At 42.4% G+C, this 15,650-nt stretch overlaps 1 protein-coding gene across 3 annotated transcripts in view; it reads right to left on the reverse strand.

The window, feature by feature from the left end:
- Positions 1-280: 280 nt before the first annotated feature.
- The window catches only part of ldlrap1b (low density lipoprotein receptor adaptor protein 1b), a 33,625-nt gene continuing 18,255 nt past the window's right edge, over positions 281-15,650 (reverse strand). Inside the window, exons 4-10 of one of the 3 annotated variants that reach the window (XM_028993123.1) lie at positions 14,526-14,640; positions 13,592-13,664; positions 10,366-10,461; positions 8,594-8,712; positions 4,895-4,929; positions 2,381-2,412; positions 281-1,602 (exon numbers count right to left, since the gene is read on the reverse strand). In XM_028993123.1, coding sequence (XP_028848956.1) covers positions 1,556-1,602; positions 2,381-2,412; positions 4,895-4,929; positions 8,594-8,712; positions 10,366-10,461; positions 13,592-13,664; positions 14,526-14,640 — 517 coding nt within the window. In that variant the 3' untranslated portion in view covers positions 281-1,555. The other 2 variants (XM_028993120.1, XM_028993110.1) reach the window with 2 other exon arrangements.

A 15,650-nucleotide genomic window follows, 5' to 3' on the forward strand; every position in this document is an offset into this window, starting at 1 on the left:
TTCACTTCAGGAAATTCAACCAATGAAGGGTTGCCAATACACCTAGAGCGCATGGTTGCTGAATGAGTGGAGGAAACCGGAGTACCCAGGCTAAATTCCACACAAACAAGCCCAGAGCTTTTAATTCAAGGTTCTAGAAACTGTAGATCAACTTTCCTATTCAGGCAGGCTCTTTTCAGGCCCTGTAGACAATTCATAGGAATTTCAGGATGATCTTCTCAATGTCTTGTCCCTCAAAAAGCACTCACTCACTCCCTGAATTTGCAATGAAACACGAGGCTCACACTGGTTTATAATTTATTCAATTTAGAGGGAGCAACAGGGTTTTTAAATGAACAGCAGAATGTAACAGAAATGCCTCTCGAAACAGAACACTGATGATGATTTAAAAAAAAAAAAAAAAAAATCTTCCCTCAGACACCAGGAATGCAATTACGAGGAGAAGTTAGATGTTATATTAGGTTAAATGAACGTTATGAATACGTCTTATGAATATTGTATGAATCGCTAAGTACCTCGCACTCCCTCCGCAAAAGCATGAATAAATAGTCCAGCACATAGAACAGAAATACATAAAAAGTAACGTGGCTCGGCTTCTCTGGGTTAATGCCGCGCTTATGATTTGGGGTGGAAGGAACATCTCACACTTCCAAAATTCATGTATAACGTCTGATTCTTTACCCATGGCAGTAATGGCCTCATCATGCGAAGGCTAACTTTGTCACTGGGGCGCTCCTGTAGGGGATGAGCGTTAGCAGGATTGTGCAGAAAAACGTGGGAAAGCCTAGGATCTAGAAAAACTGTACTTCCCTGACACGACACCATGTGCTTTGTAAAGACTCTGGGCAGGGAAGGGAGGGAGAGTGCAAAAATACCTTTTTGTTGTAGAAAAAATAAGTCTTCTTTAGTATAAACTGGTCAGTATTTTCCAGGGTACGTAGCTACCGGAGAGGAGGGATTCAGCTTCTGTGGCGGCATCTCTAGTGCATCCGTAACCGAGACACCAGCCCAAACTCCAACCTTCGAATTCAGATCACGGTTTGAGCATTAAATACAGGGATGAAACTTCTCAAATTTACCTTAACCCAGAAAACTACAAAACGGATCAATTATAATACATTTTATGCCATGCCTGTATATATACACATATGTAAACAAATTACACATACAAGGGTAAATAATAAAATAAAAAATAAAAAAAAGAGGACAACAATGACAATAATATATATTTTTTAAAAATAAGACGCTAAAGGGAAACGTATGAACATTTATTTTGCTTTGGTCAGAACTTTGGAAGCAGTGGATGGGTCTGATCTCATCGCCATCTTGGTTTCAGGAGCCTGAAGCACCAGGAACCTGTGGTTCAACCTTCGCGGAAATCCAACAAGCCTCCGATCTTCTCCGGTTTCTCGTCAGCGACTACCCCCTGTACCCGCTGCCTCCACCCGTCTCCCTTCTGCCCATTGACAGTCTCAGAAGCCAAAGGTCTCCTCAGCTTCTGCTTTGTCCCAGTTGCCAGGTGACAGGCACTCTTCAGTGTTGAAGTCCTGAGGGTTTACCCCAATGTCCAAGACCTGGGGGTTAGTACGAGACTCAGCGAGTCTGGAAAGAGAAGCAAATGAGAATGATTGCCATTGTGTGCATCACCAGTCTTTAAATTAAATTACTAAATTTCTACAATTTTGTTGCACACATAACAAAATTCATATTCAGCAGTTTCACTGTGGACTTCTCTGCCTGTGTGAAAGGTCACTTTTTTTTACTATTACTATAACACATATTTTAGTTATGCGTATTTTGAAGAAGACAAACTAATCACCCTTGTAGCTGGTGTGTAATTACCATCTTTAATTGTGCTTTTAGTAAACAGAATTTTATTAATAGAAAATGGACAGCTTGATGGACAGCTCTCCTGCTGCTACTTCATCATTCTGGATGATGTGTAGTGTAGCACTGAGCTTAGCACCAGTTTACAAACTCAGAATCTGTATTTCACTTCAGTCTCCAGTTCACTCACACGCAGATCAGCACCAGTATTAAAAGCAAACGATTTGCTGATGTGATTGGGACAAAAAAAAAAATAAAATAAAAATCACACAAAAGACGAAGATGATGACAATGTGACCGAGAACCCTGACACAGTGCATGACTGTGACTATAGCTCAATCTAAACTGTCACCTGTTCCCAAACTCCAGTCTATTACCTTTAAAAGAGGCAGGGGAGCCATGCCACCGCCACGTCACTATACTACACTACACAGCTGAGGGCCTAGGATGATGATGATGATAATGATGATGATTATGAGGATAATGATGTCAGGTGGGGTGGATTTAATTGAGGGTGGAGAACTAGACAGAACTACATCTGTTACTTCTTTACCTGTAGAAGAGTCAAAGCTATCCAAACTTCGGCTACAGGATAGCAATGAAAGAAAGGCATGTTAGGAAGGGAGCATACAAGCAAAAAAAAAAAAAAAAATCCAAAGCATTTATTTATTCACATGAAAACAGAAGTTTAATCCTGAATTAACACATGACTAAACTTACAAATAAAAAGCACTTCCATTTGCAGTCACTAGATGGCACCAGTACACATCCATACAGATTTAACAAGCACATGGGCTGGTTTTCAAATTCAGAACCCAAATCTACGCCCAAATTAGCCTTTAAAGGGTAGTGCCTAGTGAATAAAAATAAATAAATAAAAGTGCTTCACTGTTACATGGGTTCTATGGCCGTTAGAGAATCCAGTTGCAAAATGTGTGTGTGTGTGTGTGTGTGTGTGTGTGTGTGTGTGTGTGTGTGTGTGTGTGTGTGTGTGTGTGTGTTTAACCTTTAGAAATTGGACTGATATAATTTCTACAAAGACAAAACAGAAATAATATTAAGAAAATTGATAAATGTGCCATTATTTGACCATTACTTGACCAGGTTGGAGGTTGTGTTAGACTGTCTGTATAAAAGGTCAGAGTGTTTGGGTAGTGCTGGTCACCACAAATCAGGCATGATTAATACAAGCTCCACAGTGAACGCGGGCCGTCAGAAGCCTACACTGAAATTAGTAGCAGTCTGGACTATCCAGACCCCCACAGCTACAGATTAATTGTGTTTTTGGACAATTGTAAGTGGCTCACATTTTCAATACAAAGTGAAGTTCAGAGATGGAGCCGCGTTTTAATCGAGCCCTCGCTTTCTAATTCCCCAGTTAGCAGGACGGCTGCCAGCCATAAAAGCCAGTACATCAGACACCTCAGTGGTGCTGTTCACCCGGTCCTGCCCAATGATCCCTATAATCAGTACGGCCCAATTAACAGTCTGGAATAGCAACAGTGGGCAGACAAATAATCAGATGATAACAGGGCTGAGACCCTCAAACACCCACCTCACCTCACCACAGCGGAGCGCCTCAGTCCCTCTGAGACGCCACGCTTTCTCTGCCTTTCATTATTTCTCTCCGTCTCTATTCTCTCCCCTCCCTCAGGATGTCTGTTTTTTCCCCAGCCTAACTGCCTATTTACTCCCCCCTGTAGCACAGTTTCATTCAAGTGAATTTATATACTTGTATTTATTTAAAACCCCTCACTTGCCTTTCATCTTTTGCCGAATTGATTTTTTTTCCCCCTCACTCAAGCAAACTTAGTTTCTTAAGTGAGGGAAGTTTCTCTGATCCTCTTGTATTTAACAGCTTTAACAAGAGGGCATATAAAAATAAACCACTCATGTTTATTTTAATGCATCAATAAGAATCAGCTGCATAGATTGCACATTATGGCATTAATAATGTATAGTAACTGTAAAATAAAAATGAAGTGTCTATGGTTCTTACTTATAATGTCATTACGCATAAACAATAAAATAATTTACATAAAAATATACTTCTAAGTGTGTATTTAATTGTTAATGATGTTGTCCAATGAAAACCTCCCATTTAGACTTTTTGTTGTTAATTCCTTTGTCACGGTTATACACTGTAACGGGAAACGGCGAATTTATCCATGTGCAGAGTTGAGTCGGGTGAACAGCACCACTGAGGTGTCTGATGTACAGATCTGCCTCCACTGGATTCAGAGCTGCACCATGGCAACAGCTCTTCCCTTCTGAGCCTCTTTCGCACACGACTTCAGCTACAGTTCCATGCAGAAGAAAAAAAATAAAAAGTTGTCTTCATCTTTAATGAAAGATCAATAAAAACAGTTGCCATATGCTCCCAAATCCCTCTTGTAGGGAGCCTTGTAAATCTTTAAGAACTCTATACCCCCATAATCTTCTGTGGGCCAATCAGAACAGCCTTCCACTTGAAGCTTTAATGAATAAATTACATGTTTACCTTGTTTACCAGGGTGAAATATGCAGAAATGTCAGTAGAGAACTACATACACAGGGCGACTCTTCTCTCTCTCTCTTTTTTTTTTTTTTTAAATGGAAAAGAAGCGGAGGACGACACCAGAAAACGACCAGGGAGGTGTGGCCTTAAGAACTGTGGAATGTATTCCCGTAGGGCAGCCTCTCCTCAGCCCCTCCCTTCCTGCTGGAGGGTTAGAGACAGGGGCTAAAACTCTGGACTTCAAACTCTAACAGAGGTCCTGTGACCAAGTGCTTGAACTTCTCCTCTTCCTGCCGTGGCTGGCAAGCACGCTGTACGAGGACAGTTATGTGGCACATGGTGTAATGACCCGGAGCATACAGACTACACCAGAGGTTGGATTTTGTGGCGGAGCTGGTTACAACCGGAAAGTGAGATTTTTACTCTTGTAAATGTACGCTAGCAACGCCCAACGCTGATTAGAGATGTCAGCTTGTTGGAATCAGGACAGGGAGCTAAAGATTTTGGGTGGGACGAAGGAGAACTGAGATTTAGGGTGGGGAAGCGGCTTAAAAAGAGGAAACCACTGACCTCGAGAAAGCTTCATCCAGACCATCTTCAAGCTCCTGGCAAACACAAAGAGACACAGAAGACTTAAAGCAGGAGGACAGCAGACAGACTGGGCCAGAATGAGATAACACCAGGTTCAAATGGGCACAGATGAAGGACAAGCAAATTTAAAAATCTAAAATAATGATAGATTTAATAATAATAAAAATGAATTCAGAAAGATTGCATAGAAATGTAGATTGCATTTTGCCACACACTTGCAGATTCCATCAAACAGGAGGCGGTATTTCACCAAAATGTAACGTAACGTAATGCAACAGATCATAGCACACACTGCTCCACGGGCCCCTTTCATGGCTGAACACAGCTCACTAAGTGTGATGTGTGTGTGTGTGTGTGTTTGCTGTGTATCACAATGACAAACAACTTTCACTTGTCCTTAAAGATTCAGTAACTCACTATTGGTTGTCTGTTACTAGCTGGTTAGCAAGTAAATATCCCTGCCACACGATACATATTTCTCATAGTTTTTATAATTTTTGACTCCGTTTCACAACTTGTTTAACTGTGATTTAAGACTTTGAAGGTAACACACGGCGATACCTTGAGTGTGTTTATCGCTCACCTCACACACACAGTTATCTGAGACTCGATCGGCGTGGCATTGTCTACAAAACCTGCTGACATTTCAGCAGCTCTTATCTAAATGTCAGGGGCAGGCACAATTACCTCCTCCTGAAGTAATGGGAATACTAAATCTACCAATTATGGATCATTAATAACACCACACACAAACACATCCCCACCGCCAGTGTTTACCTAACCTGACCCTGAGGTCCACTAAGCTGGAGCTGGGTGGGAGGGAGGGAGGGAGGGAGGGGTGGAGGGGGCGGTCTCTCTTGTCCAATCAGATAATGGTTCCACATTGTTCCAGCCTTAATCAGCCTCCTCAGAAACGGTCGCTGCTTCCAAAAATGTTCTAGGTCAGCGGACTTGTGAATGTCAAAGAACCGTGTTCCCATTAGGAAGCAGAGGATGTGAGTAGGATATCATGCCACTAGTACAGGATGACTGCATGATTATAAATATAAAAATATCCAAGTCTCCCTTGTTTACTATACAGGGAGTGCAGAATTATTAGGCAAATTAGTATTTTGTCCACATCATCCTCTTCATACATGTTGTCTTACTCCAAGCTGTATAGGCTCGAAAGCCTACTACCAATTAAGCATATTAGGTGATGTGCATCTCTGTAATGAGAAGGGGTGTGGTCTAATGGCATCAACACCCTATATCAGGTGTGCATAATTATTAGGCAACTTCCTTTCCTTTGGCAAAATGGGTCAAAAGAAGGACTTGACAGGCTCAGAAATGTCATAAATAGTGAGATATCTTGCAGAGGGATGCAGCACTCTTAAAATGGCAAAGCTTCTGAAGCGTGATCATCGAACAACCAAGCGTTTCATTCAAAATAGTCAACAGGGTCGCAAGAAGCGTGTGGAAAAACCAAGGCACAAAATAACTGCCCATGAACTGAGAAAAGTCAAGCGTGCAGCTGCCAAGATGCCACTTGCCACCAGTTTGGCCATATTTCAGAGCTGCAACATCACTGGAGTGCCCAAAAGCACAAGGTGTGCAATACTCAGAGACATGGCCAAGGTAAGAAAGGCTGAAATACGACCACCACTGAACAATGCACACAAGCTGAAACATCAAGACTGGGCCAAGAAATATCTCTAGACTGATTTTTCTAAGGTTTTATGGACTGATGAAATGAGAGTGAGTCTTGATGGGCCAGATGGATGGGCCCGTGGCTGGATTGGTAAAGGGCAGAGAGCTCCAGTCCAACAAGGTGGAGGTGGAGTACTGGTTTGGGCTGGTATCATCAAAGATGAGCTTGTGGGGCCTTTTCGGGTTGAGGATGGAGTCAAGCTCAACTCCCAGTCCTACTGCCAGTTTCTGGAAAACACCTTCTTCAAGCAGTGGTACAGGAAGAAGTCTGCATCCTTCAAGAAAGGATGTACTCCACAGCGTGGCTGGCAAGAAAGGGTATAAAAGAAGAAAAGCTAATGACATGGCCTCCTTGTTCACCTGATCTGAACCCCATTGAGAACCTGTGGTCCATCATCAAATGTGAGATTTACAAGGAGGGAAAACAGTACACCTCTCTGAACAGTGTCTGGGAGGCTGTGGTTGCTGCTGCACGCAATGTTGATGGTTTTGACTGATCAAAACACTGACAGAATCCATGGATGGCAGGCTTTTGAGTGTTTTGTTTTTGAATGTCAGAAATGTATATTTGTGAATGTGGAGATGTTATATTGAAAGAAGAAGAAAGTGAAGTGATTGTCACATGTGATACACAGCAGCACAGCACACGGTGCACACAGTGAAATTTGTCCTCTGCATTTAACCCATCACCCTGAGTGAGCAGTGGGCAGCCATGACCGGCGCCCGGGGAGCAGTGTGTGGGGACGGTGCTTTGCTCAGTGGCACCTCAGTGGTACCTTGGCGGATCGGGATTCGAACCGGCAACCTTCTGATTACGGGGCCGCTTCCTTAACCGCTAGGCCACCACTGCCCACTATTGGTTTCACTGGTAAAAAATAAATAATTGAAATGGGTATATATTTGTTTTTTGTTAAGTTGCCTAATAATTATGCACAGTAATAGTCACCTGCACACACAGATATCCCCCTAAAATAGCTAAAAATCAAAACAAACTAAAAACTACTTCCAAAACATTCAGCTTTGATATTAATGAGTTTTTTGGGTTCATTGAGAACATGGTGGTTGTTCAATAATAAAATTATTCCTCAAAAATACAACTTGCCTAATAATTCTGCACTCCCTGTATTATTTACTACATACAGCAACATGTGTCGTGTTCGGCAGTTCGTTCACCACGCTTGAATTTAAGCGTGCGTGGCACGCATGGCGTGGTAGTAGCCTAGTGGGTAACACACCTGTGAACCAGAAGACCCAGGTTCAAATCCTGCTTACTACCATTGTGTTCCTGAGCAAGACACTTAAAGTGTCTCCAGGGGGGGGGACTGTCCCCCCTATCAACCGCTCTGAATAAGGGAGTCTGATAAATGCTGTAAATGTAAAAGATCTTACAACTGACGAGAAATAAAAAGTATAAAAATGGCCTCACTATATTAGCAGATCATTTCTAGAACCTATTTTCTTTTTGGTAAGAAAAAGAAATACAACATTGGAAAAGAGCGACCTCAACTGTGCACATGTGTGCCTTCATGTGAAATAAGGAAGCTGGCCTTGTGAGAGCTGTCAATCATGCGTGCCACTGAGGTCCCCTTGAGCAAGGAACCGTCCCTACACACTGCTCCCCAGGCACCTTTCATGGCTGCCCACTGCTCACAATTGGTGTTGGGTTCACTGCAGAGGACACATTTCATTGTGAGTGCTGAATGCTGTGCATCACTTATGACAAATAATGCCTTTCACTTTCATATGGGCCCCTCCCATGTTTATACTTCATCAATTAATTATGCATCACTTTCATTGAAATGATAATGCAATAAATGAAATTAACATTAAACAATGTGATCCAATTTAAACCCTGCACAATTATTAAACTACAGAGTGGGAACCCTTAAAACCACCCTTCCAAACCACCTGAAGTGGGAAGATCCTTTACTTCCTGCAGGTTTACTCTTAGGTCAGGTTCTTTTTATGTGAGTGGATTTCGGTACTTACCCAGACCGTGTTGTTGTTCTCCATGGCGTGTGTGTGTGCGTGCCCCGCCTCAGGGCCTGAATGCACCATGGCAACAGCATGGCCCTCCTCCAGGTCCAGCAGGTTGCCTGTGGCTACTTCTGTTGGAAGACACACAAATGAAAACAAGTAAAGAAACAGACAACCATCACGGCTCTGGACACACATACACAGAGTCCATAGTTGCAGCGGCTGAGGGCACTGAGATTAAGGTGACAGGAACGCTGATAGATCACACAGTGAGTAAATGTGACTCTGGCTTCACCTCTAACAGAGCTGGAAGATTAAGGAATGTGTCAGTGATTAATTACTGTTGGACACACACACACACACACACACACACACACACACACAAATGTCTTAATGAGAGCAAAGTGTGTCTCATCCCACTGGCCATCTGGGACCTGTCATTTCTTAATGGTGTAATGAAACACCATAGACACTAATCTCTCACCACACACACACACACACACAGAGACACACACACAGAGACACTCTGTGAAAGTGTTGAAAGTGGGGTCTAAAGACAACAGAAACGAGGTAGTGTGTTGGAGGCGTCTGCCGTGTGTAGAAGTGCAGACACCAGCAGCTACCAGAGTGTTAAAGGTCCTGGAGTTTATTAAGCAACTCGCCTCTTCCTTCACACTCTCCACTTTCAGCAGAGGACAAGCCATCTGATCTGCACTTCACCATGTGCGCAGACACTCACTCACTCACTCACACACACACACACACACACACACACACACACACACACACACACACAAGAGGATCAAATTGCCCATATTTGACATCACTATACCATTACACACACTTTTCCAGTCTCATGTTGGTTGGGAGCACGTCTCCAATACATCCTCTAACCTCTAAAGACATATTTAGCCTCATAGTTATGGATTTGAGGGCTACAATAATAGTTACGGATAAAGCGCTACAATAATCATACCAGTGCAGGAAAGAGTGCTGTGTTAAACATAAAATCCTGTTGTTTTTATAATAATAATCCCACCGGTCAACGGAAGCTTTTAAAAACCTTATTTGTAAAACATGTCCAGAGGCAGGGGTTAATCAGCTTGCCGCGGAACTGATCTCCAGAAACATGGTGTTCCAGCGACTCCCCAAATCCCCGTAAGCACAATCATCCCTGAATTGCAGACATGGCAACCGCAACACCATTCCACCACTGATTTCTGAAAATCACACGTGGGCTTCAACCATAACACCATTACTTCACACTAAATTTAATTGTTTAAATTTAATCAATTAGCAAATAAGACCCTATATTCTCCAGCAATTAGGTGGTAATTTACAGTAGAATATATGGTGAAGGACTACATGAAATCCTTTTGGGTGGGTATAGTGGGGGGGTGATCATTTAGAGTCTGATGCTCAGTAATCTTTTGGACATAATCTGTAGTTAGCTGACCGTGTACAGCGGCAATCAGTGGGGATATACGGCAAATAGACCAGCAAATACATTAAAAACTCCTGCCTAATGTTGTGCAGGTTCTCCTACTGTTGAGGCCTGGAATTTACAAGACCTGCTTTCTGATCTACAGTTTGGTCCTTCCACTTTGCTTCATCTTCCCCAAACACATCACTTGGCAAAAAGAAAATTCACATTATTCAGTTCTGTAGCGGCTTATTGGTGTTTAATGTGGGCGAAACGAAAAAAATAATTCCATGAGATGAAATTAAATGCAATTAAATGATGGGTGATTGTTGCAGTAGCCTAATGTGCAGATCAGACTTACCCCCTCCTTTTAAACTGCCCAGGCTGGCCGAGCTCTCAGACTGGGAGCTGCTGGCCCCCTCTCCATCTGAACCAGACTTTGCACGCTTCTCTTTGTCTAGATGGACACACAGTGAGAGAGGGTAAAGTGTGTGAGTGAGCGACTGTCCCATAACATGAAAAATTAAACATAAACCATTATGCTCTAAAGACATGTTAACAAAATGTCCCAGCTGGAAACAAGGCCCTGAAAACACATGCACAAAATTAATATTAAATGTTTCTGGGGTGGGAATCACACAATATCCTAGACAATATCAACAAAATATCTCAGTATTGTCAATTATAAAAAAAAAATAAAAAATTTACAGTTTTAACAGTAAGCCAGCTCCACAGTTAACCTTTATTTTCTGCAGTAACAAGATGTTTTGTACAGATTGGTTTAAGTGTTTCAGTTGGATACCAGTGTTGATAATGTACCACCTAAAGGAGAATGGGCTGACAACATAATACCATTTTGTTTTACCACCAGTAATATGTACTATATGTAAGGCTATATGAATTATTTAGATTTCATAATGCTATTTTTATGATACAGTAGTTTTTGTTCTAATAATCACCCTATAAATTCCTGAAATTTGGAGCCCAACACAGATGCCCTTTACATGTATAAGGGTAATAATCTGTATACTGGTTTTAGCAGATATGTGGATATGGCCACTGGTCTATCATTACTCTGCAGACATTGCAATTAAGCAGCAGCTTTTCTGTCACTTTTAACACTAATGTACATGGCAAGCGTGGGCAGCCTAAAAAAAATTGTCCAAAAGCAAACAAGATTCTAAACTCACAATAAACTGTTCCCCATAAATGTGCAAAATCTTCACAAAAGGTGCAATAGACTAAAAACGCAGTGCAATTTTTTTATACTTAAACCAGTGTTTATTTTATTTTTCTATTGTGGTCTTTAACTATAAGCCTCGCACTGAGTAGACTGCACCTTAGGTTTTGTTGTTCCTTGAAAAGTGACAATGACAATAACAATTTGTCTTATCTTCTGTTGTCTGACTCAGTAGAAGAGTTACTGCAGCTCACATGGCTCCTTGATGCACACACCTACACAAATCCACATCATGGTGCATGATGAGCATGTGAGGTCCGATGAGTTTAGTCTAATCCAGTTTGTTTGGGTTTGGTTTGGCCTATCTGCAGATAATGTGTGGAAAATCTGGAGGCTGGGCTCGTTGCGCATCATGCCGGACTTGACACTGTGCAGTGGGGAAGGCTGTTTCTCATGGAGGTTTAGCTCAGACCTGCCCCCAACACACAGTCTAACATGCACACAAACTTCAAAAGATGTCTGAAGTCCTTTTGTTTTCCTGAGAGAAGATATTAAAGCTTATAAAAAAAAAAATTAAAAAAAAAAACTTATATTAACAACCTAGAAAGACACCCTCACACACACATACACACAGTCAAAGACACACAAGACAGAGCAATTGCTGAAAGTGCTGCACGTATTAACACTTAGAGCTCAGGTCAGTGATAAAAGGCCTCGCATAGCATCGAGACACACTAACTGTGAATGTGGCCCCTGCACCACCTACCACCCTACCCACAATCCTCTGGGGTCTTGGTGCACCCTGAGGAGCCCGAAAGCTCTTAAGCCTTTTCTCCCTTTACAACCAGGCACTAGAGGAGATATTTATTTTGCTCTCATTCACACCTGTCATCCAGCTGAAGAGGTAATGTAAGTTTAGAAATGGGGGTTTGGTGGAGACAGATGAACACGAAATTGAAAAGATGATAGAAGAGAGAAGGGAAATAAGGAGTAAAAAAAAAAAAAAAAAAAAAGCGTAACGCAGCTAATTTGCATGAGTGTTCATTTCAGCTCAGAAGCGTCCCAAAAGCACAGAGCCGAATAACAAACGGCTGCAGCCTTGATCTTCCCCCAAATTAAAGTTCCGGCATGGAAATTGACCTCATTTAAAAAACACTAATCAAACCGTCTCCACACCTTCCATGAAAGATGAAAGGCTGCTTTAAAACAGGCGGCGTGCGGAGGACTGCAGAACAACGGGAGGACCAGTCAACACATATCTGCCATATACCAATCGCTCCATTTCTCAATCCACACTTCATGGCTCTTCGTCTAGTTCATATGAGCACTTCTGTCTAAAATGCACTGTCGAGAGACACTGCACGTGCGAAGGCAGCATCACCACACACACACACACACACACACACACACACACACACACACACACACACACACAGGTGGATTTTCAGTGCGCTCCTCACTGGGTCTAAGAACAACAACGCACCATTGCAAGTAAGAACGAGATGAAACCCACGGTCATTTGACCACAGAACCCTGCTCTGCACCCCGGCCCGACCGATTTTCCATCAAGCTGCTGCCCCAGGAGGACGACCTCCACTGTGTGCTGCCATGCAGATTATTTTCCAAAGTGTCAGCAATGCAAGTCACGTTTCAAACACGTTACAGCGAAATGGTCAAAATGCACAGATGTGGCAAACCATCCACTGTCAATCTGCCCACATCCCAATCTGTAGGAAAATGCCTGTTCACTCTCGCACACACACACACACACAACATGAAATGAATGAGTTATCAACGTTGCATCAACCATGTGTTGTACTTCAACAAAGGAAGTCATTTTGTGACATTATCGTTATCGTTTTTATCACCCATTCCTATACTCACAACCATTACACACAATCTCTCTCTCATACAACTCTCACATTCAACTCCCATTTCTCCATACAGCTGACAAAGTCCCCCCTTACACACACACACACACACACACACACTCTCTAGGCAGCATACACATCTCCCTGTCTGTAGTACCCCACCTCCACTCAGAGCTGTCAATCACGACTCCAGAGTAACCACAAAAGCTCATGAGTCAGCAGACGTCTGCCTTGCTCACGCAGATCAGTGTGAAAATGCAAACCTGCCGCCTCTAATGAGCCACCATGGCAGAAGACTGAATCTGGGCTAAAATTATATCCTTCAATATACAGATAACGTTACACAGAGCCGGGTTCTGTGTGTAGAACTTGACAGACAGGAACACACTGGAGGCTGTCAAATGTTAAAAAAAATAAATAAAAAAAGACTCCGCCTGGCAGACAAAACAATGGAAGATGAGACCGTCTGGAACCTGCAAACAGGAAGATGGGTTCTTCACCCTGGAGAGAAGAAACGAGCAGCACAACAGACATACCTTCTTTAGAGGCCTGCCAGAACTCAAACGCCACTTTGAAGGCTTGGGCCACCGTTAAAGTTACTGCCTGGGCCTGGTGGAGACAGACAGAAAGAAAAGAGCTTGTCAGAGTTCAGAAAGACTCCATATTTTTGCTTATTTTATTCTGGAACTCATGCTGTTGTCATGGTGAGGTGCATACAATAAAAAGGCTCATTTATGGGCAACTCACATGGCAACAGTTAATTTAACAAACTGTTCTGGTTGAGTTGTGTCCAAATGAAAATGTGTATACCATAACTGAATGTGCGCTCATTAATATCAATTAACATCATAAACGTCAGTGTTTGTGACAAAGGACCAAAAATCTGGAAGACAGTTCATGTGAAATTGGTCTCCAATAAGAACAAGGCATGTTAAGGTTTCTGAGGAATTTTTTGCATTTAGCACCAGTGATTTGAGATGTGCTCCATCCCCTCAGTGTGAACTGGTGTGGTCAGGGCCCAACCTAATACTAATAACTAGATTTATATGTAAATGTATATCTATATCTTATGAATCAACTCTCCCCATGAAGATACAAAGACCAAAATATTTGTAAAAGTAGGGAGTATATGTAGGGAGTATATGTGCGTTGCACGTGTGTGTGTGTGTGTGTGTGTGTTGCGTGTGATGGAAAGAATGAGACCTTTGCATGGCCTTTTGCTCATATTAAAAAGGAAGTGATGCAACAACAGAATTAGAGACAGGAAGGAAAAGGGCAGGGAGGGGCACTACCTCACAAGGGACTCCAAATTCAAAGTGTGCGTGCATGTGTGTGTCAGAGTGTAGTGTATATGTATGTGTCTATTTATGCATGTACAAAACTGGATGACTACATGCATGAGTGACCGAGTGATTGAGAGAGAGAGAGAGAGTGTGTGTGTGTGTGTGTGCATGGAGAACAGTTACCCACCACTTTCCTCTTCGTGCACAGGTAGGCGTGGCATTCCAGAGTCTCATTGCTTTGACTCTGGGCAATGAAAGCAAACACTTTATCATGCATCTTATCTGCTGTGCAGTAGGATATCCTGATGATAGAGAAAATAAGGGAGGAAGGGATAGAGAGAGAGAGAGATTGAGAGATGACTGGGTCCTCAGATTACATGACTATCACACAATGTTATCCCAAATAATCCTTTAATCCTCGACTCAACCTCATTTTAAACACTTTTTCAAACCACACCACACATCAATGGTTAAATCCGGTATGTTCAACACATCTCATAGTGAACACAAGTAAATATTTAAGTAGGCATGACTGTAGGACCCACAGTAGGCATGACTGACAGGTCAACACAGCAAGTCATCCTATGACCCCTCATTTTCATCTACATTCCAGAAGACACCAATCCTCAAGCATTCCAAATGTGGCTTATACCAGAGTAACAATATCATGTTAGATCAACTGTATTATTGTTAATTGGATAGGGAAGACTGTGCAAACGGTGTTAACGGTGTTATGGCTGGTTGTAGCCTAGTGGGTTACACACTCGCCTTTGAACCAGAAGACCCAGGTACAAATCCCACTTACTACCATTGTGTCCCTGAGCAAGACACTTAACCCTAAATTGCTCCAGGGGGACTGTCCCTATAACTACTGATTGTAAGTCGCTCTGGATAAAGGTGTCTGATGCTGTAAATGTAAAAGTTTGGAAGGGTCCAGCATGTGTATGAGAGTGATTCACTGGTGGCTGGATTAGAAATGTATTAGTCAAAAATTAAGCCTTCCTCCATATTCGTCCAGGGATACACAGGAATACACAAATAATCATGGGAGCTGAACACTGAACAGGGTGGGAGAGGCAAAATGCATTGGTGCAAACAAACCCAAGCGTTCGCTGCATTGCAAAGAAAAACAGGTCAAGACACCAGAGGTAAAATAAATAAATAAATAAATAAAATCATGTAGACATGTAACAGACAGGTGACCTACTCTTCACGCACATATGACACGCATATATGGCAGGCTCTGAGCTCTGAGTGATGGATGGGATGGTTTGTTGTTTACTGCTTACTGATGCAGACATACTGAATTAGA

The sequence above is a fragment of the Denticeps clupeoides genome, chromosome 1 (genome assembly GCF_900700375.1).
Source record: "Denticeps clupeoides chromosome 1, fDenClu1.1, whole genome shotgun sequence".
Taxonomy (NCBI): Eukaryota; Metazoa; Chordata; class Actinopteri; order Clupeiformes; family Denticipitidae; genus Denticeps; species Denticeps clupeoides.